The following is a 27,943-nucleotide window of genomic DNA, read 5'->3' on the forward strand; positions in this document are numbered from 1 at the left end:
AGTACCATCGCAGCATTTGTGGCTGACCATACCCTAATGCAAGCACTGCGAGTGATTCAGTGTGATTTTCAACCATGTGACGTGTACTATGACGCTGTCTCTTAATTATGCACGCCACTGAAACGGCGCTATGATGCTCAGGCACGCCTGCGTTCACACCTCCACTCCCCCATTTCTAGCGGCCGCCCCTGTCACCACCCACAAACGGCTTCTCCTGTCACTCATTCAGCCAGGCTGTCTATGCGCAGAGAGCGCTTCCCGATCGCTAGCACTGGTTCACGCACGTGCACTGCGATGCTTACGCATGCGCAGAATGCAAACCATCGGCTGGCTGCGTGTGAACGCATCCTAGCGAGTGGGTCTGAATCAGTCCCGCTGTTCAAATATTGGAGAGGATATCAGATTTCCTTACATTGTGACATGTGACAAATCATGGATTCGCCATTATGATTCGGAATCCAAACAGTCCAGTGGAAACATGCGAATTTGCCTCCGCCCAAAAAATTCTGTGAGATTCTGCGTGTAAAGTCTGTAACCGCGATGGATGGTCTCCCAGAACTTGCTTTGTCAGTCTCATTACTTTTCAATAAGCTGCATATATGTGAATAAACCTTCTTCATTGATTCAAGTGAGTGCTGGTTCTGCCTTCTCTATTTGGATTGGGTGAGTGTCTCTGTGGATTATATTTGAACCCAGCACCATGCAGTTTTGCATAGGACTGAGTGCTGCACCATACCCATATTAGTTTCAGTATAAGAAAAACACTATTCCAAAAGCCACACTCCATACTTAAGCATTCACAGTTGTCAGTTGGAATCTCTAAAACATTATCATCTTTTTATTATTTCACATAATAAATAACCCATGAAACACAACCACAAAATAGAGGGCACTGGTAGTTTTATTAGTTGGTTTTGGGCATTGTACCACATGTTTGACAGCAACAGGCAAGACTAGTGAATGAATGAGTGACAATACATCCCTTCCTAGCCTGCATACACAGCACCAAAAATGGAGCTGTTGTGACTATGAATGATAATGCAATTCCAAAAAGAACTGGCTGTTTCCTGTGTTGTCCATACTCTAGCAATACTCTATTACACAGTTCAGGGTTGTTATAGGGGGCCTCGAGTATCACCTTTACATTAGAGGACTACGACATGCACATATTTCCCTTGGAGGTAAGCAACAAGGATACAAGGGAGACAGTAATGGAGGATACGCTGGCTTAGTTTCCATCTTTCTGTGCCTACGATTGTACAAGGACCTACAGCAGTTCATCTGTTTCTGTGGCAACATAACACACATGCACACATGATACAGTTGGTGGGGGACATGGCCAGGGCAGAGCACAGGAGACAATAATGGAATCAGCGGGATGGACAATTTGTGCAAACAAATTTCAGCTTTGTACAGTCAGTTTCTGCTCTGTTAGCGAGGCCTGCTGGGCAACAGTTTTGTTCTCATGGCTCCGTAATTTAGATACAACTCCAAGGAATGCCAGGCTTTGAACTTCCTTGAACAGAGGCTCTGTAGAAGATCAAGGAACAGGTTTTACAGATGGGAAAAAAAAAGCAAATTCAACAGGTACCTAAAAAACACAAAAGTCTGACTACAGATGTGAAGTCCCCATTGACACATAGTCCCATGTGACTTTTGCCCAAAAATGTGTCTTAGTCGCAAAGAGATGCAACTAAGACGCACCATGAGACTGCACTGATTAATTTGAAATGCGACACTTGTATATCTGTATGTGACTGAGTCTGTAACTGTATACAATACAATGCAGTGGCCACAGCTTATTTCCACGCCCAGTTTCGTTGTGCTTTATATCCAGACTCTGGTTTCACACAGATATACATGTGTTGCATAATAAATTAATCAGTGCCGTCTCATTCTGACTGTCGACATGTTCTCCATGTCAACATTCAAACTATGTCAACTGTCTGGTGGGGTTGGGTATGGGATGCCGGCGGGTCAGAATCCTGATAGATTTAGGATACAGACACCTGTCGGTCGGTATCCTAACCTTCCCGCTCTACCTACCCCTAACTCTCCCGTCCTGGTGCCTAAACCTAACCTCCCCCTTTAGTGCCTAACCCTAATCCTTCCCCTAGTGTCTAACCCTAACCCCGCTACTTACCTTCGGCATGGTCAGACATCGGTCAGGATGCTGGCGCCGGGATTCTGAAAGGTGTCGTAATTCCGGCGCTGGCATTCTGAGCGCCGGAATCCCACCGGTCGGTGTTATGACTGCAACCCATCTTTTGTCAACATTCTGTGTGTCAACATAATGACTGTATACCGTATGAGGTCTAAGAGCCATTTTAAGGGAGCTGAGGCTCTTCCCTTTCGGAAGACACCAATGAGCTCTGGAACTTCACTTGAGGTCAACTTGACAGCCCAGCCCGATGGGCCAGAGGTGAGAGAGCGGGACCAGGATGGGCTGACATTAGATGCCGGGGATCCTGCTGTTGGTAGCAGTCACAGGGGATGTGTGAGTGTATGGTGTACATTGTGACTGCGCTAGACAGACACCATACAAGATTACATAATATCGTATCAGTACACAAATACTGATCTTAACAACGCAAGAAGCAAAAAGCTGTTGACTGCAGTACATATACATCTTCAATTTAAGCTTCATTAACAATTACAGGTGAAAAGCCCCACTTACACCCTCATAGGTTTCTTATGGTAACTTGATTGACAGGTGAACACGGACTTGTGGGCAGGAACTTTTTGCAACTGCAAAATGCTCTTTAAACAGTTTGCACACAACATTAGTTAACCTGAGATAAACTCTTTCCAGTTGAATTGCACAAGGGGTTCTTATTCCATGGATTATGAAAGCAGTATGTAACAGAGCAGTCCACTAGAAGATTCTTGGGCTAAAAATTGTAAGAATATTACAGCTGGTCATAGTGGATCCATTTTAATACATTGAGCAGTTCAATATTTATTGAAAATACAGCTATACAATGAATGGGATGTGGTCTCAATCCCGGCATCGAAATACGATGCCTATCTTAATCCTGAGGCTGGAACGCAGAAGACGCCAGCCCGAACGAAGGTAAGTCCGGTAGCCGTGCCAGGGGGGGGGGAGGATAGGTTTAGGGAGTGGTAAGAGGGGGTTAAGCACCCATGGGGGAAGTTAGGGTTAGGCACCACTAAGGGAGGGTTAGGGTTAGGGGGGGGAAGGTTAGGGTACTTACCTGTCCCAGTCGGGTCTTCATCCTGTCGGGCATCCAGTATTTCAATCCCTTACCCTATGAACACCCTGAAACCTGAGTGAGGGTGTAATCTCACACTGTTTCAGATTGATACATTTAAATATTTTGTGATAAGATTTGGTTACAGCTGGAGAGCATTATACGTACACTATAAAATCAAATAGTATGTTGTAAATGGAGTGAATACAATATCATACATCCCAATTATCCTAATTACTGAACAGTGCTTATTTTGTCCCAAATTTGTGTGTCTAATGCACACATAGGCAGGCAAAACCAAATCCCCGATAAGTATTTGTTTGGCACTCTCTGCCACAAAAGTACATAGAATCAGCGAAAAGCCACGGACCTACAGTCTGGTCCATAAATATTGGGACATTGACAGAATTTTCAGATTTTGGGCTCTATTCACCACCACAATGGTTTTGAAATGAAACAAACAAGATGCGCTTTAACTGCAGACTTTCAGATTTAATTTGAGGGTAATTACATCCAAATAGGGTGAACGGTGTAGGAATTACAACAGTTTCAATATGTGCCTCCCACTTTTTAAGGGGCCAAAAGTAATGGGACTATCAACTCAAAGCTATTTCATGGACAGGTGTGGGCTATTCCCTCGTTATTTCATTATCAATTAAGCAAGTAAAAGGTCTGGAGTTGATTCTAGGTGTGACATTTGCATTTGGAATCAGTTGCTGTCAACTCTCAATATGAGATCCAAAGAGCTGTCACTATCAGTGAAGCAAGCCATCATTAGGCTGAAAAATCAAAACAAACCCATCAGAGAGATAGCAAAAACATTAGGTGTGGCCAAATCAACAGTTTGGAACATTCTTAAAAAGAAAGAACGCACCGGAGAGCTCAGCAACACCAAAAGACCCGGAAGACCACGGAAAACAACTGTGGTGGATGACAAAAGAATTATTTCCCTGGTGAAGAAAAACCCCTTCACAACAGTTGGCCAAATCAAGAACACTCTCCAGGAGGTAGATGTATATGTGTCAAAGTCAACAATCAAGAGAAGACTTCACAAGAGTGAATATAGAGGGTTCACCACAAGATGCAAACCATTGGTGAGCCACAAAAACAGGAAGACCAGATTAGAGTTTGCCAAACAACATCTAAAATAGCCATTACAGTTCTGGAACAACATCCTATTGACAGATGAGACAAAGATCAACTTGTACCAGAGTGATGGGAAGAGAAGAGAAGGAACTGCTCATGATCTAAAACATACCACTTCATCACTGAAGCATGGTGGTGGTAGTGTCATGGCGTGGGCATGTATGGCTGTCAATGGAACTGGTTCCCTTGTATTTATTGATGATGTGACTGCTGACAAAAGCAGCAGAATGAATTCTGAAGTGTTTCGGGCAATATTATATGCTCATATTCAGTCAAATGCTTCAGAACTCATTGGACAGCGCTTCACAGTGCAGATGGACAATGACCCGAAGCATATTGTAAAAGCAACCAAAGAGTTTTTTAAGGCTATAAAGTGGAATGTTATGCAATGGCCAAGTCAATCCCCTGTCCTGAATCTGATTGAGCATGCATTTCACTTGATGAAGACAAAACTGAAGGGAAAATGCCCCAAGAACAAACAGGAACTGAAGACATTTGCAGTAGAGGCCTGGCAGAGCATTACCTGGGATGAAACCCAGCGTCTGGTGATGTTTATGCGTTCCAGACTTCAGGCTGTAATTGCCTGCAAAGGATTTGCAACAAAGTATTAAAAAGTGAAAGTTAGATTTAGGATTGTTTAGTTTGTCCCATTACTTTTGGCCCCTTAAAAAGTGGGAGGCACATATAGAAACCGTTGTAATTCCTACACCGTTCACCTGATTTGGATGTAATTACCCTCAAATTAAATCTGAAAGTCTGCAGTTAAAGCACATCTTGTTTGTTTCATTTCAAAGCCATTGTGGTGGTGAATAGAGGACAAAATATGAAAATTCTGTCAACGTTCCAATATTTATGGACCTGACTGTATGTGTTTTCGGGTGAGAAATGGTAATTTTGCGCACTAAAAAATGGGCTATAATTGGACAGCCTGATGGTCATCAGGCTTTTAGAACGATAAAACCGTTTTTTCCGTGCTGCAAATAATCGCGTTTAATAGGATACACCCCCCCCCCCATAGAATAATACATGGTTCTGATAATTTTGCAAGGATAATCTTGCCTATTATTGTGCATCTCCTCCATTATGTGTCATCTTTTCCAGGCATTAGCTATTCTTTCCAGTGTAATCCTATGTAGTGCAGATGAAATGGCTGCCTCATCTGGATCCTTCTTGAGCAGAATGAATAATCTTTGGAACTGATGACCCAAAATGGCTGACACACCTTTGTTTTACGCTCATGGTTTGCATGGTTTCTGCATTTTATGAAAACCTAAACACTATCATGCTCACGATATCTGTAAAGCTCCTTTAGTCCTATTGAAGAATAGCGTTATATAAATAAAATCATCATTATTAACTAATTTCTTAATTTACTCATCATATTACGGGATGTAGTTAATAGACTGGCGTACGCGATGCCGCCGGTCTAAATCCTGACATTACATGCCCGAAATGGGACTTAAGATAGGTGTCGAAATACCGATGCCTATTTTAATCCCGATGCCGGAAGCCCGACCCCCGCCATCCCGATAGTCAAGAGCCTGTTAAATATACTACTTAGCCCGGGATGGGGGGGGGGGGGGAATTAGGTTTAGATACCCCCGGGGGGGACTTCGTGTTATGCACCCCCCCAGGGAAGGTTAGAGTTAGGCTAGGGGAAGGGGGGGTTAGTGTTAGGCGCCACTAGGGGGCGGTTAGGATTAGGCAACCCCCCGGGAGGGTTAGGTCTAGGGTTCGGGAAGGGGGGGGTTAGGTTTAGGCACCCCCGGGGGGACTTAGGCTTAAGCACTCCCCTGGGAGTTTTAGGGTTAGGGGGACTTACCAGCCAGCGTTGGCATGTCCTCCTGTTGGGCTGTCGTAGTATTTCAACAGCCGTCGGTATTTCAATCCCATATTACAATTCCTAGTTATTAGAATTGATATTACTTACCTGAACCCATAACAGAGCAGATCAAAACCATAGAATTGTATTTTATCTCTGGAGCACTTTTCTCATCCGATAACAGTCTATGCAGAACTTGGACTAACTTGGCACTTTCTAGATCACATTCTGCTGTTTCTAGAATAAATAGAGGGAGAAGAGAGTCTGTTTAAAAATAAATCAATAAATATCAATACTATGAGATATGGTAAGAACTTACCCTTGTTATCTCTATTTCTACGAAGTCCGTAGGGTTCCACAGGATACCTCGGGGGTATAGGTGTGACGTCAGTCGCAGGGCACCAAAGAGTTAAGCTTTCAGCCTCCCAGGATGCACTAGGTCCCCCTCCTATACCCCGCCCCCGGGCCAAGGCACCTCAGTTAGTTACCAAGCCATAGGCCGGAGGAGGAGAAGGAAGAGAGAGAACAAAGATCTGGACACATACAAGAATCACATTCTCACCAGAGGGAGACGGAAAACCGGTGACCAGAGCAAAGCCCATCTGCAGCACAGGTGCGACAGGGCGGGAGTCCTGTGGAACCCTATGGACTTCGTAGAAATAGAGATAACAAGGGTAAGTTCTTACCATATCTCATATTTTCTACTTCAGGGTCCATAGGGTATCCACAGGATACCTTGGGGATGTCCCAAAGCAGTATCCTTTAAGGGTGGGGACGCTCCTGTGCAGAAAGGAGAATCCGCCGCCCGAAGGAAGCATCCTGAGAGGCGAAGGTGTCAAACCTGTAATACCTCACAAAGGTATGGACAGAAGACCACGTAGCAGCCTTGCAGATATGAACTGCCGAGGCACCACGTCGAGCTGCCCACGAAGGACCCACAGACCTAGTGGAATGAGCCTTCAGAGAAGGAGGGACCGGTAGGCCTTCATGAAGATAAGCTTCAGAAATAGCCATACGGATCCAGGCTGCCAAAGTTTGCTTTGAAGCAGGCCAACCCTTTTTACGGAAGCCATAGAGGACAAACAAAGCGTCCGACTTCCTAAACGAAGAAGTGCGGTCAACATAAGTCCTTAAGGCCCGCACAACATCCAAAGAGGCCTCACCCACGGAAAGACCCGGTGAGTTAAAGGCCGGAACAACTATTTCTTCGTTAACATGAAACTGGGAAACAACTTTGGGAAGAAACTCGGGCCGAGTGCGGAGCATTGCCCTGTTCCCATGAAAAACCAAGAAAGGGGGTCTACAAGAAAGAGCCCCTAACTCAGAAACACGTCTGGCCGAAGCAATGGCCAGAAGGAAAACAGTCTTAGCTGTTAGCCATTTAATATCCACTGAGCCCAGTGGTTCAAACGGCGGTCCTTGGAGAGCCCTCAGGACCACAGCCAAATCCCAAGGCGCCACAGGTGGAACAAAGGGCGGCTGAATACGGAGAACACCTTGCATAAAGGTGCGCACATCCGGGATTGTAGCAATCCTACGGTGAAACCAGACAGATAGGGCCGAAACCTGTACCTTCAAAGAAGCAAGGCGAAGCCCATGATCTAGTCCCGCTTGCAGGAAGGCGAGAATCCGAGACAGACGAAACTCCCGCGGTGCATAACCTCTCGGTCGACACCACTGGAAGAACGTATGCCACACGCGATGGTATATCCTCGCGGAAGACGGTTTCCGAGCTCGTAACATGGTACGCACCGCAGAGCTGGAAGAACCCCGGGACCTCAGCATGGCCGTCTCAACAGCCACGCCGTCAAAGACAGCAGAGTCAGGTCCGGGTGAAGACAAGGACCCTGAGACAGAAGGTCCGGTCGTAGCGGCAACCGCAGAGGACTGTCCACGGACAGACCCTGAAGGTCTGAGAACCAGTGCCGTCTGGGCCACGCGGGAGCTATCAACAGGAGCGTCCCTCCTTCCTGTTTGAATTTCCGGATTACCCGTGGAAGAAGGGAGACCGGAGGGAACAGGTATGCGAACCTGAACGTCCACCGGACGGACAGAGCATCCACCGGAGACGCCCCTTCGTCTCTTGTGCGAGACCCGTACACCGGCAACTTGTTGTTGTGCCGGGACGCCATGAGGTCGATTTCTGGAAGACCCCACCTGTCCACCAGTAGTTGAAAAACGTCCGGGTGCAGGGACCATTCCCCTGGATGAACGTCCTGGCGACTTAGAAAGTCCGCCTCCCAATTTAGCACTCCCGGGATGAAGACCGCTGATATGGCCGGAAGATTGCGCTCCGCCCAAACCAGGATCCGAGAGACCTCTACGAGAGCCGCCCGACTGCGAGTTCCTCCTTGCCTGTTTATGTAGGCCACGGTGGTAGCGTTGTCCGACTGGACCTGCACCGGGTGACCCTGGAGAAACCGCTGTGCCTGCAGGAGAGCATTGAAGACCGCACGGAGTTCCAAGATATTTATTGGAAGCTCCGCTTCTGTCGGCGTCCCCCTGCCCTGGAACAAGTGTGGACCCGAAACTGCTCCCCAGCCCCGAAGACTGGCGTCCGTTGTCAACATGACCCAATTTGGAACCCAGAACGGACGTCCCTTGTTGAGGTGGGTCGTCTTTAACCACCACGCAAGGGACAGGCGAACCTCCGGGGTGAGCACAATCGTCTGGAACTTCAGAGACTGAGGCAGCCCGTTCCACTTGGACAGGTGCTGCAGAGGTCTGGAGTGAAACTGGGCGTATTCCACCATGTCGAACACCGACACCATGGAGCCCAGTAACCTCATCGCCGAGTGTAAGGACACCCGGCGGCTGTGCAGACAACTGCGCACCCTTGACTGTAAAGCAGAGATCTTGTCCTCCGTCACGAAGATCCTTTGCTGTCCAGAGTCCAATAAGGCTCCAAGATGCAGAATCCTCCGAGACGGGATTAGAGTGGACTTCTGCCAGTTGATTAGCCAGCCGTGCCGTTGCAGCAGTGCAATGGTCAGGTCCAAGTGGTGTAACAGGAGCTCTGGAGATCCTGCCACCAATAACAGGTCGTCCAAGTACGGCAACATGCGGACTCCCTGCAGCCGCAGAGAAGCCGCCATGACCGCCATCACCTTGGTGAAAACACGTGGTGCTGTCGCCAGGCCAAAAGGTAACGCCCGAAACTGGAAGTGGTCGCTGCGGATTGCAAACCGAAGGAACTCGATGGCGCAAAAGAATAGGGACATGCAGGTAAGCGTCCTGTATGTCCAATGACACCATGTAGTCCCCAGGTTCCAGCGCCAGAATGATGGACCGTAGGGTCTCCATCCGAAACTTCGGGACCCGCAAAGACTTGTTGAGTGCTTTGAGGTTGAGAATCGGACGATATGACCCATTGGGTTTCTGTACCAAAAATAGGATTTGAATAGAAACCCTGGCCCCTCTGGGAGAATGGAACAGACACTATAACTCAAGCCTGGAGCATAGTGTGTAATACCTTCCGCAGCTCCGTAGCCTTGTTCCGGTCTGATGGTAGACCCGTGGTGAAGAATCGAGCCGGGGGTCTGTGCCGGAAGGAGAGGGCGTACCCGTGGGAGACCACCTCCAGAACCCAAGTGTCTGTCGTAGTGAACGACCAACACCGGGAGAACTGCAGCAGGCGGCCTCCCACCCTGGGATCCCCCAAGGGGAGACCCGGACCGTCAGGCCGCAGGCTTGTCATCTGGCTTGGGGGCCGGACGTCTGGTACTCCATGCCTGTTTCCGGGGCTTGACCGATTTCTTAGGGCCAGCCTGTCGAGGAAACGACTGTGGTTTGGGCCTGCCCTGGGCCCTAGATGACCGAAAGGACGATGGTCCAGAACCAGAAGGAGCAGCGGCCGACGGAAGACAAGCAGATTTGGCTGCCGCCAGCGTGGCCACAATCTTATCCAGATCCGGACCGAAGAGAACTTCTCCGGTAAACGGCAACGCTTCCAGACCTTTCTTGGAATCTGCGTCTGCCTTCCAGGATCGCAGCCACAAGGTGCGACGAGCAGCTACCGCTGCTGAAGAAATTCTAGACACCAGAGTACTAATGTCTAAAGCCGCCTCGTTGATGTAGGTGGCCGAATCACGGAGATTGCCAATCAACTCCGCCTGTTCGGCCGGACAGTCGGATTCAAAAGAAGCCTCTAATGAATCCGCCCAGCGCTCCATCGCTCTGGCAACCCAGCAAATGGCCATAGCCGGCCGTGCTGCCCCCCCTGCAAGGGAATAAGCGGACTTCAGGCAGATTTCTACCTTGCGGTCCGTAGCATCCTTAAGGGAGGACATGGATGGCATCGGCAATGTGGCACTACGGACAAGACGGGTCACGTGAGAATCCACCTGTGGAGGGGATTCCCACTTAGCAAAATAATTATCCGCGAACGGATAAGCCACCGCCAGGCGTCTCTGCGGCTGGTATCTTTTGCCAGGTTGTTTCCACGCCTCCTCTAAATGGTCCACCAACTGACCCGAAAGAGGAAAGACTGTGGCATCGCCCTTCACATCTTTGAAAAAGGCATACTTAGATTTAGCCGCTGGGGGAACTTCGTCCTCAATCACCAAGGCTGTGCGGACCGCCCGAATAAGTCCAGGAATATATACTTTGGACTTAGCATCAGCGTCCTTAGTATGGAGAGGTTCCTGATCGTAAGGATCCAGAATCTCCCCATCATCAGACGTCCCTTCGTCATCCTCATAAGGAGCGGACAGAGACCCCACCGGCCTTTTATGAGGCCGCATCACAGACTCCCCTTGCAACACATCCGATAAGTGCTGTACAGAACTCGTCAGGGAGTTAACCCACGCTGACTCCTGAGAACCCGGGAGCGGGGAAATTGGGAGACTGTGGGGTACCACCAATTGTCGTGGGAACCCCTGCATGGGTGACGACACCACAGACTGCTGGGACAAACCCATCGGAGTAAACGCGGGCTGCGGAGCTAACTGGCCCACTAAAGCTGTTAACGCCTGAGCGAAACAAGCCCAGGGCGGCTCCTGTACCGGTGCTGTAACCGTAATAGGCCGCACCATGGACAAACACTGCCGGCAAAGGCCCTCCGCGCTACCCTCCCCCTCCGCTAACGGTACTTTGCACGTGGTACACTGTAGCCGGAGGGGAAAATCACTTTCAGACATGATGGCACCACGTATGTGACCTCTCTCACCAATTAAGTATTAAATAGGCGAGAGACCACCCTGCAGCACCGCACCGCAAGGGCTTTAGCAGAAAGAACAGGGACAGTAATAAAGCTGACAGTTTAGAGAAGAAAAGTTACAGGCAGCGCTAGCACAGTCACATACAATGCAGAGAAATAACAATTCCTGCACTAACAGCGCTGATCACTCAACTACACAGACACAGAGCCTGGTAGGACACAGCGCTGCATACACAGACCTGAGCCACAGCGGAGGAGAGGTATGCGGGGGGACCCAGACCACGATGCTTCCTTCCAGACTTCCAGCAGTGTTCACCATGCGTTGCAGAGAAGATGGCCGCCGAGGAGCAGAGAGAAGCTGGCCTGGGGGAGGAGCGCTGACACAGGGCCAGTCAGCACAGTGCAGAGAGGGCTGTGTGCAGCGGGGGAGGCGCCGGCTGTGAGACAGGGAAGGCGCTCTCCCCTGGCATGCATTTAACCCCTGGGACGCCGCAGCGCTACCGCTCTGCTGCGGTCCGCTGTCCCAGGGGGTAGTGGAAAGCGCAGGTTCAGTACCTGGCTCCACGCTGCAGCCAGTCCCCAGGGAGCCCCCTGCCTGGGGACTTAGGACCATGTGACCAGCGGGGACCCACCGCGGGACCCCGCTGCTTACCTTTGTCCCCCTTGGATCCGGCCATGGTGTGGAACATCTGGGGTCACCGCTAGCTGTGACCCCAGATGCTCACCAGCATCCCCGGATCGGTACCGGCGGGGGTGTAGGGAAGACAGCATGGACGTCAGGACTGACTGTCCATGCTGTACATCCAGATGTGCAGCCACAGCTGCACTGAAGAAAGCTTCAGGGGCTCTTCTAGCCCCCACTCCGACAGGTGTACCCGACGCCGGCCGGGCACCAAACTAAAGTGGGGTGCCTTGGCCCGGGGGCGGGGTATAGGAGGGGGACCTAGTGCATCCTGGGAGGCTGAAAGCTTAACTCTTTGGTGCCCTGCGACTGACGTCACACCTATACCCCCGAGGTATCCTGTGGATACCCTATGGACCCTGAAGTAGAAATAAGACAACACTAGACTCATGTTTCTTTACAATGCTATAGAATTAGAGAACATATGAACATAGAAAATGGACTGCAGACAGAGACCAAATGGTCCATCTAGTATGCCCATTTTACATAAGCCATACAAGAAATGATTATGGACACACACATGCTAATACTACAGAATGACTGGACCACATTCAAGGAGTTCTGTTAGTGTAGTGGAAGATGACCACTCACAGGTCAGTACAGTTAACTGCGCTATTCAACATGGTAGAGAAATCCCAGTAAATTCCAGCATTTGTTTTGAGGCTTAACTGTTTGCAGTAAAAAGCTTATATTAATGGCAGTTACACAGTAGGGGGGATTCAGAGTTCAACTCAGGGAAACCATTGGGCACAAGTGTCCGAAGGTTTACATGTACCACAGAAAAAAACAACCTCACAAGGTATAGGTCATATCTCATTAACTATCCAACTCCTAATGCCTTCTTATAGGAAATAAATGTATAATTATGTGGCATGGGGGTGCTACCACTTCACAATGAATTCAAATACAAATAATGTAAGGACAAAGATTTGTGTATTGTGGTGCACAAAGACCAAATAAAATTAAAATATAGCTTTTATTATAAATACTAAAATATCATCTGAGAATGACTGCAAAATAATACCAAGATGTACAGATAATGTGAATAAAGAAAGTGATTAAAAACTGCTGTGTCTCAATTATTGTATTTTGTACCAGGGATTGATATTGTACCTTCTAATTGGGGTAACGTATGTCACAGAGGATGTCCACAATGATGTCCTGCCCACTTATATTGGGATACTCAAAGGTGATTGGTGACTGAATTAACAACAAAGCATCTTCTATAATTAAAATCTAGTGGTTTGGACCATATATTATATATTCCCAGGTACCTATAAATGTGAGATTTGCAGAGCGTGATCTCCCTTTGTTGTATTTATTTAATACCATAGGTTTCTCTATCCCACTGAATCTCTCTATGTGGATAAATGCTCATGATATAATACTCACAAACAGTGCACTGTAAATGAATCAGATTAATTGTATTTTAAGTATTAATTTGTACATTGCAATAGTGATTTAGAGGATATGGCATATTCCCCCATTTTAGCAGCAGTACTACGATGACTATGATTTTACAAATTGGTAATTTATATGTATGGTACTATATTTTTATATTAGAGGTTGCAAGTTCTGTATATATGTTGAAAGTTTAGTGTTTCCACTGTAATGTATACTAAACGTATAAATATATCTTGCTAAAAAAAAATGTGTTTAGGTTTTGCTTGCGATACATATTTTTATAATTTCTTACAGTTTATAAATTGTTTGAGAGAAAGTTATTTTCCAGACATAATTCATAACATGATATAAAGAAAATTGTAATAGGAAATTAAAGGCAGAACTAGCAAGTTAATAGCAAAAATGGAATATATCCTTTATAATACTCACGTAATTCTAATGCTGCTATCAATCCCAGGGCAACAAGTGCTTCATTTTGCATTATGACATGTTCGCTGGTTGCCATGGTGACTAAGTGCTTGATGCCCCCACTTTCGACAATGGTTCTAATTACATCCTATGGCAAAGAGAAATCAAGCAATGAAAGAAAACCAATTTGCATGAAACTGCTCTGCTTTCATAAACATCACAAAGCACAGAGCTACACCAGAGTATAACTGGTGCAAAACAAGGGTGCTCTAGTACATAGCAACAAATCAGACATTTGCTTTTTAGACTTAGGAAGTACAGTATACTTATTCATAAACACATTTATAAAACTGGAGCAGAGAAACTAAACTACCAAACAGTTACATGAGAATAATCATGGAATTCTCAGAGAATTCCACTTTTATTTTAGATATAGAATAGACATAGCATCTATTACCTGCACGTGTGTTATCAATTTTGCAGTGGGTGGAAAAAAAACAATTTCTACCATTACATTTATATTACACCAGTGAAATATTGACATTCTCATAGTGATAAAATGTAACAAATTGTGTCATCAAATGCACCTAATTATGGAATGAAGTTCATACAGATAACGTGCTGCGTTACCCCACTGAGTAAAGATCACCAATATACTCATAAAATGGTAACCTACCTTTGACTTGCTGTGACGTATGAGAGCTGAGAGCAGCCTGTTTGATTCACCCATTACTCCAGCGTGGTCTTTGGCTTCACACCATTCTACAAGGCGTTCCACTAGTTTAACATTCTTCCCCAACTGCTCAGCGGCTTCAGCTGCAGCATGGAGCAAAATATACATTGTTACACAATACAAGCATTTATATCCAAATATACTGGAACATTGGGGATATCTGAGTATGGGATCTCTTATTACTGTGCAACAATTAAACCACTACAGGAAAAAAAACAACATACAGATGGGTCCACGTACATCTAGCCTCCTTGAGCATTAAACAGCCCTTCTAGTCGCGCCATGCCGTGGCGTGACTCGGTAATGCAGAGCATCTTTTTACCTTCAAATGCGTCTTATTTGCACAACTATGCAACTAGATAGCACAAGCAGCTTCTGCTGAATAAAATCATATGCAGCATGCCTATATTCTGTGAGCGAGTGTGGGTGTATCTGCATGCAAAATGCTACATTACAGTGTCAGAGGCTGTAACACTAACGTAGCGTTTAGCATGCAGCTACACCCGTAGTCACACACAGAATATAGGCATGCTGCATATCATTTTATTCAGCAGAAGCTGCTTGTATTATCTAGACGCATAGTTGTGAAAATAAGATGCATTTGAATGTAAAAAGACACAAAAAGGCACCTGGCACTACCGAGTCACACTGAGCTCCCGCGTTATGTGTGGCGCGACTTATAGCACATGGAGGATAGATGTATGTGGGCACATCTGTACGTTGACATGAAATGTGAACAGATTCATGTATGGACATCTTTGTGACCCCACTGATTACACAAAGAGATGTGTGTGTGTGTATATTTGACTACATACACATATATACAAACTATTGGACAAAAGTTTTAGAACACCCCCAGTTTATATTGTAAGTTTACAGTGTACTATCTCAATGTACTCTGAAATTAAATCATAGAAAACATAACCAAACAAAAATAAATCATAGAATCATTTTGTTTAACTAAATTTAATCTGGTCACGGCACTAGGGGTTTGTAGATTGGGGTTGGGGATCCTATGGGCTAGCTGTATGGGCAGGAGTGTGAATGAAGCTGGGTGGTTTAAGAAAGCGGTTCCTCATGCAGGTTACTAGTAACAGTAGAAGACCATAGGCGTATGCATGTGCTGGCACAGGGGGTGCTGTTTCGGCACTTCCCCCTCTGCCGGGTCATGGACTAACCCGTTCCCCCTCCCTCCGGGACATACACTTCTCACATGGCCGTCCAGGTGAGTAGTCTACGTTGGGAGGTGTGGACGGGGTTGTCCATGACCCGGCGGATGGGGAAGTGCCAAAGCGGCACCCCCTGTGTCGGCGTCTGCACACACCTATCTAGAAGACTGAAGCTGCAGAATGGTTAGAATAGGAATGGAGAACTGGGTGCCAGGAGGCAGGCAAAATATGTATGTTGTGAAGCAACACTGGAACAGATTTTCTGAATAGCACTGGAGCACAATGCCGTGAACAATACTGGAGCAGGTTTCTGGCTAGAACTGGAGCAGAATTCTGTGAAGCAATACTGGAGCAGATACTGAACCAGGGTACTGATCCTCAGAGAGAGAGAGATGTTGTTCTAGCAATGAGCAGTTCCTGGTTTAAATAGAACAATTCGAACAGATAGGCTGGATTTATCATATTACCAGAGTTGCTGGAGACTGGTTTGTCAGAGTGGATCATGTGATACTGTCCAAGATGGCAGCACCCAGTGCAGAACAGCAGGAACTACATGTTTACAGATGAGGGACCACAGATCTCAGGGATGCCGCAGACAGCCAGCGGGGACACATGGCAGTAATGTGACACCACCAAACCCGGTAACAGGGACCCATACTCTGTGGTGTGACAAATCTAAATTTCGGACTCATCATTTGCAGATATAACAGCCGAACACACTTATGGTATTCTTTCTACAATGGAAATCAAATATTGTTTGGTAAGTTATTCCCAACACTTTTGCGTAGGACCACCTTAGCAGTGACGCTCTGACTTGGCTGGTGGCTTACCATATGTTTGCAAAAGTATGCAACTGGGAACTCTGCATTACTATTATAATGTAAGACACAGGTTCTCAAACTCGGTCCTCGGGACCCCAAATAGTGCAGGTTTTCCAGGTCCCCTCACAAAATCACAATTGAAATAATTATCTCCACCTGTGGATCTTTTAAAATGTGTCTGTGCATAATGAATACATCTGTGCACCTGCTAGGTGACCTGGAAAATGTGACCTGTGTGGGGTCCTGAGGACAGAGTTCGAGAACCACTGATGTAAGATATAGGTCTCTTTTGCTGGTCCATTATGGTGTGCTGGGAGAATTTGTTTGACATTTCTAATCTAGATTTACCCCTCACTTACATGCACCTTTGATGGACCAATAAATTGATTTGAGCAACTACTATTCTGTGTATCACTTGCAAATGTGTTGACCTTGAAGGCTACTTTGCTTTAATCCTTCTGTCCAGTTCATCCCAAACCAGCTTGATGGGGTTTAAGCTTGGAGATTGTGCTGGCCATTCCATAATTTGTTCTTTTCCTAAAAGCCAGTTCTGACAAAACCTATTGCTGAACTCTTGACCAACTAAGCGGAGATCAGAAAGTATTGCATGGCGCTGCAAAATGTGGTAGTCCTTTTGGTTCAAAATGCCAGTCACTCTGTCCAAGTTGATAACTCTGGAAGCAGCAAAACAGCGCCAGATCATCACACTTCCTAAACCATGTTCGACAGTTGGTGTCACACACGGATCCTTTTGCCTACTTGATGGCGTACAAAAACCCAGTGTGAGAAACAAAAGATTTAACATATTGATTAATCAGTCCATAAGACCTTCGTCCAGTCTTCGGTAGTCCATATTCTTTTCACAGTTAAAACAGAGACTTGCTTACTTTGACCACTGATAAGCAGTGCTTATAGATATTGTCCTGTGAGCCACCAATTACACAAGATTCCTCCAGTTTCCAAGTGAAGAAATGGAATGGTTCCAGCGCTATCTTGAGATCTGTGTTGTAGACAGATTCGATCTTGTTCCCGATGTATTCCGAAATATGTAAAAAAATAGAAAACTAATATCGTGTGATATTGTTAAATGAAATGTTATATTCAATGAAATTGAAAATGCACTCACCATTTGTAGGGGGTATATGAGTCTTGGACCAATTTCCACTGTGGTCCTACGGTGGTTGCGAGATATACGTTGATCAGATGTGTTCTTGGATCACTCATGAACGGGTGTCAGTCATTCGGAAGAAATAAACGTAACATGTCTCCATAGTGCAAATCAGTAAACCCAAAAGAAGTCCTACAAAATTCTGTAGTGTACTCACCTTCTGTGGGGTATGATATAAGCCTTGGACATTTATTTTTAACAACCGATGTCATTCGGTTATATGGGATTTGTGGTCCTTGGATCCAAAAGACTGATTTATGAAAAAAATCAAATTGCTGTATTTTTCATAAAAAAACTTTTATTGGTCCATAACTGGTGTAACGTAATTTACATCAATAATCTAAAAGGACATATAAGATACGATAAAAAAAAATATATATTAAAAAAAATATAAAAAAAAAAAAGAAATAAAATATACTAAAATAATTAATGAAGGAGTGAAGAGAACCAATGAATGGTTACCTAGCTAGGTAACCATTCATTGGTTCTCTTCACTCCTTCATTAATTCTTTTAGTATATTTTATTTCTTTTTAAAAAAAAAATATTTGTTAGAATATATATTTTTTTTATCGTGTATCTTATATGTCCTTTTAGATTATTGATGTAAGTTACGCCAGTTATGGACCAATAAAAGTATTTTCTATAAAAAATACAGCAATTTGATTTTTTTCATAAATCAGTCTTTTGGATCCAAGGACCACAAATCCCATATAACCGACAGACTTCGGTTGTTAAAAATAAATGTCCAAGGCTTATATCATACCCCACAGAAGGTGAGTACACTACAGAATTTTGTAGGCCTTCTTTTGGGTTTACTGATTTGCACTATGGAGGCATGTTACGTTTGTTTCTTCCTAATGACTGACACCGTCCCTGAATGATCCAAGAACACATCAGATCAACGTTGTATCTCGCAACCACTGTAGGACCACGGCGGAAATTGGTCCAACGCTCATATACCACTTACAAATGGTGAGTGCATTTTCAATTTAATTGAATATAACATATTTCAATATTTGTTTAATATTTTTTTACATATTTCGGAATACATCGGAAACAAGATCGAATCTATCTACAACACAGATCTCAAGATAGCACTGGAATCATTCCATTTCTTCACAATTACTCTCTGGGGGCACTGTTGAAAGGCCCCTGTTGTTCCCAGCTGCACGTCTGGATCTATTGGATCTTACAGGGAATTTGGCGCTAGTCATACACATCTCTACTCCAGTTTCCAAGTGCCAAACTGGTTTAGGAAACTACTCGATGACACCATGCCTTTCTATACAATTTCTCTAAAGGAAAGACCTACAACTTTTAAGGGCTATAATGGTCTGTCTTCCCTCGTTAATTGCCTTTTTCTTGCCATTATAATATACTACTTGCAGCAGTGCAATATTGTCCAAATAACACTTTAGAGGGTGTAATAGCAATCCACTCCAACACTGAATTTATATAGTTGGTTTATAATCAAATAATTAACAGAAGTCGGGACACTTACAGGAATTGTTTGCATCAACATTCAAGGCTTAACTTGCTGCAGGGCAGCTTTAAGTACTTAACCCATTGCTTTTTCACCGAAAAGTGCATATGTATATATATGTATATATATATATATTATATATATTTATATTATTTTGCTAACCAAAACTTTTCTTTAACCTCTGGCAGTTTATTGCTATCTTTTGTACCATTTTAGGTTATTCACTGGACTTGAATTGATTAAATGTCAGTAAAAACTGGAAAGAATGGGAGTGTTAGGAAACTGTGACCGGTAGGTATATTTCAGGGTCATCATCTAAAATAATACCAACTGACAAGCACGCACTAGGAACAAACATTTCTTATATGAATGCACCAAAAAGCATCAAGAAAGTCAGACATTAACATGTTACTCTGTCATCATGAACAGATGTAGTACTTTCCCCCATTTGCCATTACCTTGAGCATCTATTAACATCCGTAGCGTTCCTAATAGTTTAAACTGCACTGGAGGCATTTCCGACCTCAGAAACTTCAGCACTTCTTCTGCTACTCCAGCTGATAGCATTTTTGCTTTATTTACAACTATGGAAGGATGAAAAAAATAATGTAACACAAAATAGATCAGAATGATAAAAAAAGGCCCTGGTTCTCTTTTTGGTACCAAGGATATTTCTAATTATCTGTGAGAATTATTTGCTAATTACCTTTAGTTGTACACCTAATTTTCTACTTTACTCTACACACCCCTCCCGCTACATGTTGTTATCAACCATGTGTTCAGAGAGTGCTCATGTAGAGGTCGATTGTTACTCCTCTACAGTACAATGTAGCTTTGATTTAATCTTCCCTGTTAAGTGCTTCCCTGAAGTCACATTATTAGAACAAATAGAAATGTGTGACAACCAGTCATTACATCATTTTTACCTTACATAGCTTCCTGAGCCAAATGTACAGTACCTTATAAGGCTACTTAAACAAAAAAATGTCAGCGTGCTAGTGTGAGAAACTGCCAGCTTCTGTAAGAAATGTATGTAAAAACTCCAACTGTTGATGCCATGTCATGAAATGCAATTTACAGCAGCTAATGGTCATATTAATTAGTAGCAATTTGTGAATATTTCACAAATAACAAACAAAAAAAAAAACAGTACAGAAAAACAATCTGTCTCAATTAATTTGCACATCACTGTAGCAATTGAATATCTATGTATATACAGTATGCACTACTTACCAGGGATTGCCAGGTTCCTCAGGGCGCTGAGAGCTGCATGCTGTACAGTTACATTGCCATCTTCCACATGCCTGTCTAGAAGGTCTATAAGCTTCTGAACAATACCATTGTCCACCATATGAATGCAGTTTCCATCTAAATTAGACAGACTGAAGTCAACACTTGCAGGCATGATATGATGTGATAGGAGTGGTCCTCTGTGATTGCTTATCTATTCAAAATGTTTTCACTCCTTAATTGTAAGGATATATATGTTACATAAAATAACATTCTGTATTTAAATGAAAAGAAATGTCTTTATGTCGTGTATAAGAGAAAACAAGAACATATCTTACCTGCCAAATATAATAGAAAATAACAGAGAATATGTGAAATCAGAAAAAAGCAGTACATGGAGAACTCATCTACTGTTTGGGGCTAAGCACTGACTAGACAACAGTTCTATCCTCACTGCGAGATACAGACATCTACACTTATTGCTAATAGGACCATCGATTTACTGTCTTCATAGCAGCTGCATGAACAAAATCTCTATCTAAAACTTTACCATCCAAACATTTAGGTATCGGATTTATTTAAAAAAAAAAGAAAAAACTCTAGACGCTAAAATTTAGATTTTCTGATGCAAACCATAAAAAGGTAAAACTATATTGTTTAGCATTAACCTGACAATATACTATGGCTTTGAGGTTCGACTGAACTCAAATGAAACGAGTCATTGGTCGTCTTTCTGTATCGAAGACTTCACATATATTTGCTATTTGTCTAATAAAGAACTATGATATATATGTGTGCCATACGCTGAAGACTATCTTTTATCTAGTTGACCACTGAGGGGTAATTATACCAATATATCTACTTTTGCTCTTAATCATCATTATAAGAACTTTAAAATTCTGCTCTATATGATTAACATCGCTATAGACTTTATACAGCTCTGCGTGTGAGTTAATGGACTCTTCATTTAATTTAGAACATCCTGCGCCATATGTAAGCTAAAAGACTGATGTTCACCATTACCAACAATGAGGTTTATGACTCACTGCAGTATATGCCAATGTTTCAGAATATGAGTTAGTTTTTAATATACGGTGATATAAGATCTTTGTGGTGCTAGTACATAAAGCGAGACAAATATTGCTTGGTGTGAGTTATAGGATTGCTGCTTAGTATTAACATCACTACTACCTGGAATATATTGCTGAGCCTGCAATCTTGTACGCAACAAAAATGTCTCAAGCGTCTCCGTTCTAGTGGCTGGTCTGATGCTTGGATTTGCCAAGCCGTAGGTGGGCGTCTGAGACATTTCCGCACAGCAGCTACGTACAGGATCATAGCTGCGATGGCATTGGCGTACAACTCTGAATCAGGTCCACTGTCAATAACTTTTACAGTGGGGAGCTGCAGCTCCTAATTGGAAGGGGAAGTAGCTGTTAAAGCACAAGCACTTTATTATTTATTCTGTCAGTGAAATAATTAAATGGACTGGAATATAAATACATGTGACTGGATAAACTAGCTCCATATATTTTTCCTTCAGGTCCTGTGAAATGTTAATTCAGATAATACTATCTGAAACTGATGATCTTTAGTGCACATTTTGCAACCATATTGAAGTTTAGGAAAAACATGTTTAAATTACCGGTGTTATTCAGCTGGGTGCTTATATTGTACTTCTATTGTTTTGCTGTTAGGGTTTGGTTTCACAGCACTGCTCTAGTTGTATCTATATATTCCACTAAAGCTCTGTTAAGAAACTTAGGAATTACCTCCCCACTCCACTAAAGACAGCTGACGCTCCTACTCATTCTTTAGGGCAGCATCTGATCTCAGTTTCAGACATGATAGGGGTCAAAAATACTAGAAGATGAAATTAGAAAAGAGGAGCTATCACTGGCCATGCCTGAAACCACGAGTCCACACAATGCATTTCTGAAAAGCAAGTCTGCAATCCTGCCTCAGTGTCTGTCAGTGAGACAGCCGCCTGCTAACATGGCGACCTTCTGCAGAGAAGTGATAAAGAGCATGGTGGACATGTTTAGTGTAGCACTTCATTTATTTCATGTATATTATTCAGCTCAGTAACATACATCTGTTGTCAAATACTAGCTTTACTTGCTCTTTAATATATTTGAAGTTGAGGCAAAACAATATTAACAGCAGCCATTCAAAGACGCATTACCATTTCTAGCAAAGTTGGCAATTGCCAGGGCACCCGCTAGTTGTAGCTGGTGGTTGTGAGAGGGAAGCCAAGACAGAACCCTCTGAAAGACACTTCCTTTTCCACCCTCAAACAGCTTCTGCATGGACTCATCTGTGTAAAGAAACAAACAAATAAAATCATAAACTGTTTTAATTAAAAAACTTAAAGTAACAAAGAAAGAAAACAGAACTACTACAACTATTCTACACTACTACTACTGTACTATACTACTACTCTACAAACAGTTCTCCAGAATTTCTGCTTGTTTTTCGCAACACCTAACAAAAGGTGCCGAGCAACTAAATATAAATGTTCTTGAGGGGCGTGACTCAGCAAGCCATGGAGTAGGACGCTGGTTCCTGTGATCCCCAGCCTCAGTAATCCTCCTGCTGTCCTTTGAGGGCTTTCATTTACCTACCTCATGGTGCTTAACCCGTGTCTGCTGCCTGAGAGAGTGTTTGGGGCCATATCTCTATTTCCTCTATTTCTCCTGCTGTGATTGCATCCGACTCCAGTCCAATGGGCTGTGTGAGCACCGCGGCGCCATTTTGGCTCCGGTGTCTCTGCCCATTTGCAGTCTCCTTCAGCCTCCGACATCCTACTGTTCCTCCTGTGTGCAGCGGTGGGTCTGGCAATGTGTCCCCGGCTTTCTGGTGGCCTCTCCTGGATTGATTGGCGGCCACGACATCCTTTTGATCCCTGGTGTGTGAGGCGCGGGCGCCATCTTGAATCTGATGCGCTTGCGGCCCCGGCTGTTTCCTCTGGTCACCTGTGCCTTCCCCTTCTAATTACAGTTGGGCAGTTTGGATGTCTGCTGCCCGATTCCTAAGTATTCCTTCCAGTTGATTGGGGAGCTGACCCTGTGGTGCCATTCTGCCCCCAGCTCCAGCATATAGTAATTTCACTAAAGACTGTGCTGTTGTGCTCTTTACTCCCTGTAGTCTCAACACCCTGTGTGAAGTGGGTTCTGTTATGCCTGCTTGGCCTGGATTCCTGCTGCAGCTTTCATTTAGTGCTGTTCTCCAATTCACGGACGTCCAGCTGCCATTTTAGGATACCATGCTTATCAGATACGGAATTTCTCTAGAGTGGTGAGCAATTCAGTATTATATCCTGTCTCCTCATAGTTTATGCTGATGGTGCAAAAATCTCACTCCTCTGCTGCAGCTAAATAGGCAAAGTTTGCCTGAGAAACTTAAGCTCCTGCTTCGCCTACACCTCAGTCTCCTTCTAGTTACGCTCCTTCTGCTATGGCTGTCTCCAACAAAGTCAATATGGATCAGCTTCTGCAGGCCATCACAGATTCTGAGAAACATTTGGCGGACAGGGTGACAGAGGTCCATATTGATATATCCCTTATTAGGCAAGATATGCAGAAAATGAGAGAGAGAATTGGGGAGATGGAGAATCGTATTTCTACCCTTGAGGATTCTAGTACTCTCGTTCCTGGAACAATGGCCTCTCAGGTATTGGTATTTCAGCAGAAATTGATATTGAGGGTCATCTTCGGAGGAACAACGTTCGATTATGGGCCTTCCTGAAAAAGCAGAGGGTGTAAATCCAGAACAATTATTAAAATCCTGGCTGCTAAGTGTGTTTGGTAAGGATTCTTTTACTCCACAATTCGTAATTGAACTGGCCCACCGTATTCCTACGCACCCTCTTCTACCTGGAGCACAACCTCAGACTCTTATTGTTAAAATTCTCCACTATAAAGTTCATGACACCATGGTGTGGTATTTCAGGACTTTTCAGCGGAGGTCCAAAAATCTTGTTCCCAGTTTTAACAGATGAAGCGCCGCCTACGGGATCTTCAGCTCCCTTATTCCATGCTATTCCCTGCCCAGCTCCGGGTTGTGGCTGGGGGCCGCACTCACTTCTTCGACTCCCCATGTGAGGCCTCGACATGGATCAATCAGCAGGAACTGAATGCTGGCGCTTTGCCCTGAAAGACTTTCTCACACTTGAGTATTATGCCTTACATGTTTCTCAAGTTATACTTTTGCTCAAATGTTTGCCGTGGCATATTTGTTGTTTATGTGTTATCCTTCTTCATTCTGCTTTGATACGGTTAATTTTGATGTCATTTTGGCTCTATAATAGCTCTCTCTGTTATATGTTTTTCTGTGATTCAGGTACATACATGCTTAATGTATTTTTTGGATAGTTTACCTTTTGGTCCCAATACTTCCATGTTGAGATAATCTGTTTTCTAGCTTCTGGGTTTAGCTACCCTTTCTCTCTGTTATTGTCTGGCTTTAAACATTTTTTTTTTTTAATATTGGAAGTTCCTCATTAGGGATATTTACTTAGGCTGGGGACACCATGTTCCTACAATTACGGGTTTAGCTGCCTAATTTTTTACTTTGCTTTCTACAGTGGGTTGAATTAGTTTAGGGGTTTAGTTTCTACTTTGGGTTCTAGGTATACCTGTGTTGGGGTAGGTATGGTGGTTGGTTTGGGTTGTTCGAGTTTGTTATTTTGTATAATTTTATTTTTACCGCTTTTTCTTTCTACAAGTAATTGTACAGCCATGGCCAAAAGTTTTGAGAATGACACAAGAACTGGCTTTCACAAAGTTTGCTGCTTCAGTGTTTTTAGATCTTTTTGTCAGATTTACTGTGGTATTCTGAAGTAAAGTTAAAAGCATTTCATAAGTATAAAAGGCTTATGTAGTTTATGCAGAGTCAATATTTGCAGTGTTGACCCTTCTTTTTCAAGACCTCTGCAATTTGCCCTGGCATTCTGTCAATCAACTTCAGGGCCACATACTGACTGATGGCCACCCATTCTTGCCTAATCAATGCTTGGAGTTTGTTAGAATTTGTGGGTTTTTGTTTGTCCATCCGCCTCTTGAGGATTGACCACAAGTTCTCAATGGGATTAAGGTCTGGGAAGCTTCCTGGCCATAGACCCAAAATGTCGATGTTTTGTTCCCCGAGCCACTTAGTTATCACTTTTGCCTTATGACAAGGTGCTCCATCATGCTGGAAAAGGCATTGTTCATCACCAAACTGTTCATGGATGGTTGGGAGAAGTTGCTCTTGGAGGATGTTTTGGTACCCTCCTTTATTCATGGCTGTGTTCTTAGGCAAAATTGTGAGTGAGCCCACTCTCTTGGCTAAGAAGCAACCCCACACATGAATGGTCTCAGAATGCTTTACTTTCGGCATGTCACAGGACTGATGGTAGCGCTCACCATTCCTTCTCCGGACAAGCGTTTTTCCAGATGCCTCAAACAATCTAAAAGGGGATTCATCAGAGAAAATAACTTTGCCCCAGTCCGCAGCAGTCCAATCCCTGTACATTTTGCATAATATCAGTCTGTCCCTGATGTTTTTCCTGGATAGAAGTGGCTTCTTTGCTGCCCTTCTTGACACCAGGCCATCCTACAAAAGTCTTTGTCCTATGTCATGCCACAGTAAAGCATCCTGAGACCATTCAGGTGTGGGGTTGCTTCTCAGCCAAGGGAGTAGGCTCACTTACAATTTTGCCTAAGAACACAGTCATGAATAAAAAATGGTAATCAAAACATCCTTCAAGAGTAACTTCTACCAACCATCCAAGAACAGTTTGGTGATGAACAATGCCTTTTCCAGCATGATAGAGCACCTATTACATATATTACATAACTCCCCTGTGTGCATCCCCTTATCCAAGTTAAAGGCAATTTCTAGCTCCATTACTTCCTTTGTTTGGGTAAATAAAAGATCACGTATAGCTTAAAAGATCCTTTGTAGGCCTCGAGGGGTGGGCATTGCCTGATATGCACCTTTATTACCTCGCTGCTCAGTTAGAGTGGTTCACCCCTTTGGATTGGGGGATCTTCCACTGGTTCTCCTTAAAAGGCCATGATTGAAATTCCCCTACAGTTTTTGTTGGCTCAAACCCCGTTCTCTCGCTGCCCACCTTTACTAAGATAGGCTCGTATAACTTGGTTTGCTATAGAAAAAAAAATTGGTGAACTTATGATTGATGTATGCTCTATGGTTTTGGGGTAATTTGCTTTTCCAGAACTGGGGCGGTTGTTGGGTAGCTCGGCTTTGCGGTCATATGAGGTGGTTGCTATGGGCCAATTGTATCAAGATGGGGTTCTTCATTAATTTACGTATTTGTCCTCTACTTATGGTCTTCCAGCCCATTTTTTTTACAGATATCTTCAACTCCGACATGAACTCTGCACAGTGGAGAACTGTCCCTAATATATCTGAAACGCAAGTATGTCTACTGGTGCATACTTTACCGACTAGGAGATCCATTTCTGTAGCCTATTCCTCTGTTTTGTCATCCAGAGGAGTAGAGGGTTTGAATAGGCTTAGAACTCACTGGGATCATAATTTATGTACTTTATCTGATGATGATTGGAAGGTCCTTCTGGGTTCTCCGCTGGACACCATGGCTTATGTTAGGTTTCAGTAGATTCAATTATATATTTTGAATAAAGTATACTGGACACCACTTAAGCATTGTGAGTTTAGTGGTTCCACTACGGATTCTTGTCTTAAATGTACTGACTCTTCTGCTGATTTCTAGCATCTTCTCTGGGCCTGTCCTCGAGTTGCTTTATTCTGATCTAGGGTGGTTGATTGTGTGCGGAGTACTGGTGTTCAGATTTCTTTATTGACCCCATGTACAGTACCTGTCTGTTTGGTATGGATCTGGAGGAAAACCTCACTGTTCCCCATCGTCTGTATGTCATTAATCTTTTAACATTAGCTCGGGTGTGTATTGCCCGAACGTGGATGATACCTCCCCTACTTTCATCTCCTGGGTGGCTTTAGTAAACTTAACAGTTTCTCATGAACGTTTTATGTATCAAAAGTGTAACTACGTAAAATAAAATTAATAAGATATTGTTCATAAGGCAAGTCTGCTCTTTTCACTTCCTTTATCAGTTCTGCTTAAGAATTTCTGCTACTTTTTTTTTTTTTATTGTTGTTTTTGCACCTCCACCAGCCAGTGCTCTCTTTATTCTAACCAACATCATTATTACTGTTGGATTTATATTCTATTTTTCTGAATTGTCATAACTTATACTGTAATTATTCACTGTTGAATCTAATGTTGGATTGCCATTTGATTATTTTGTATATCTATTTTAATGTGATAGGACACACTGCTCATATACATATATTTGTATCTGTAATCTCTATTTTTTTGTACAAGAAAATCAATAAATACACTTGATTTAAAAAAAAAAATAATAATAATAAAAAAAAAAAAAAAAAAAAAAAAATATATATATATATATATATATATATATATATATATATATATATATATATATATATATATATATA

General features: G+C 43.6%; 1 protein-coding gene across 3 annotated transcripts in view; it reads right to left on the reverse strand.

Moving 5' to 3' along the window:
- Positions 1-883: 883 nt before the first annotated feature.
- Positions 884-27,943, reverse strand: part of RAP1GDS1 (Rap1 GTPase-GDP dissociation stimulator 1) — a 166,872-nt gene continuing 139,812 nt past the window's right edge. For all 3 annotated transcript variants that reach the window (XM_088464422.1, XM_088464423.1, XM_088464424.1), the window contains 7 exons: positions 22,623-22,754; positions 20,441-20,575; positions 19,666-19,791; positions 14,509-14,648; positions 13,854-13,980; positions 6,289-6,417; positions 884-1,530 (listed from right to left, as the gene is read on the reverse strand). In XM_088464422.1, the coding sequence (XP_088320548.1) occupies positions 1,403-1,530; positions 6,289-6,417; positions 13,854-13,980; positions 14,509-14,648; positions 19,666-19,791; positions 20,441-20,575; positions 22,623-22,754 (917 nt within the window). In that variant the 3' untranslated portion in view covers positions 884-1,402. The remainder of the gene's footprint in view (positions 1,531-6,288; positions 6,418-13,853; positions 13,981-14,508; positions 14,649-19,665; positions 19,792-20,440; positions 20,576-22,622; positions 22,755-27,943) is intronic.

This window comes from Taudactylus pleione, unplaced genomic scaffold, assembly GCF_031769625.1.
Source record: "Taudactylus pleione unplaced genomic scaffold, aTauple2 ptg000055l, whole genome shotgun sequence".
NCBI classification, from domain to species: Eukaryota; Metazoa; Chordata; class Amphibia; order Anura; family Myobatrachidae; genus Taudactylus; species Taudactylus pleione.